At 61.6% G+C, this 837-nt stretch overlaps 1 protein-coding gene across 1 annotated transcript; it reads left to right on the forward strand.

The window, feature by feature from the left end:
* Position 1: 1 nt before the first annotated feature.
* On the forward strand, positions 2-645 carry ACA1_205780 (uncharacterized protein; the record flags this gene model as incomplete). The annotated part of the gene is made up of 2 exons (XM_004367418.1): positions 2-254; positions 365-645. Coding segments are annotated over 2 exons (534 nt in total), but the record flags the coding sequence as incomplete, so codon positions are not given.
* Between the last annotated feature and the right edge of the window lie 192 nt (positions 646-837).

The raw sequence follows: 837 nt of genomic DNA on the forward strand, positions 1-837 counted from the left end.
CCGCCGTCGGCGACGAAGCGGCCGCCACGACCAAGCGAAGAGGGAAAGGGGAGAAGAAGGAGAAGACGAAGGAGAAGACGAAGATGAAGGGGAGGAGGAGAAGGTGAGCGAGGCAAAGGGGGAGGGTGGTGCGGCGAGGATGCGGGTGGAGCCGAACGCGCTGGAGGGGAACATCTGGAGCGACCCCAGCACGAAGCTCTTCTTCGGCCGCGCCGGCTGGACTCCCGGCCAACTCGAGAGCGAACTCCAAGAAGGTGAGCTCCACCTACAAGTACTTGTCTTCTCTTGAAGCGCTTCTTCACTCAGCGTCACGAGTTCTCCGTGCGGTCTGCGTGTCGTGTGTCGTGTGCGTGTGCGTCGGCAGGGACGTGGTTTGTGGCGCAGCCGGAGGGGACCGAAGTGGTGTTCCCGGAGCCGCCTCTGTTCAGTGCGACGAGCATGCCACCGGGGAGCGTGGTCGATGTGGCCGACCGCGACAAGCAGTCGCAGATGTGGGCCGACGTGCTGCGCGACATGGGCGGCCGCTACGCTCCGCTCGCCAAGTTCGCCCTGCCCACTCTGCCTCCCGGCGGCGGCGACGAGGAGGACCAGGAGAGCCTTCACGGAGATGAAGGTGACGACGAAGATGAAGACGACGAGCGCTGAAGGCAGATGCCACCCAATGTACATACAGTGAGCTTGATCACCTTGTTTATTGCACACACCGCGCAGTTGTACATGGCAGCACTTTACAGGGCTTCCCTGTGGTGAACGAACTGCACACGCACCACCGACACACCGCATGAGTTGCCACTCTTCAACGACAGAAAGAGAGAATGAGAGATGTCGCACCTTGAT

The sequence above is a fragment of the Acanthamoeba castellanii genome (genome assembly GCF_000313135.1).
Source record: "Acanthamoeba castellanii str. Neff unplaced genomic scaffold scf7180000084755, whole genome shotgun sequence".
In the NCBI taxonomy this organism is placed as follows: Eukaryota; Discosea; order Longamoebia; family Acanthamoebidae; genus Acanthamoeba; species Acanthamoeba castellanii.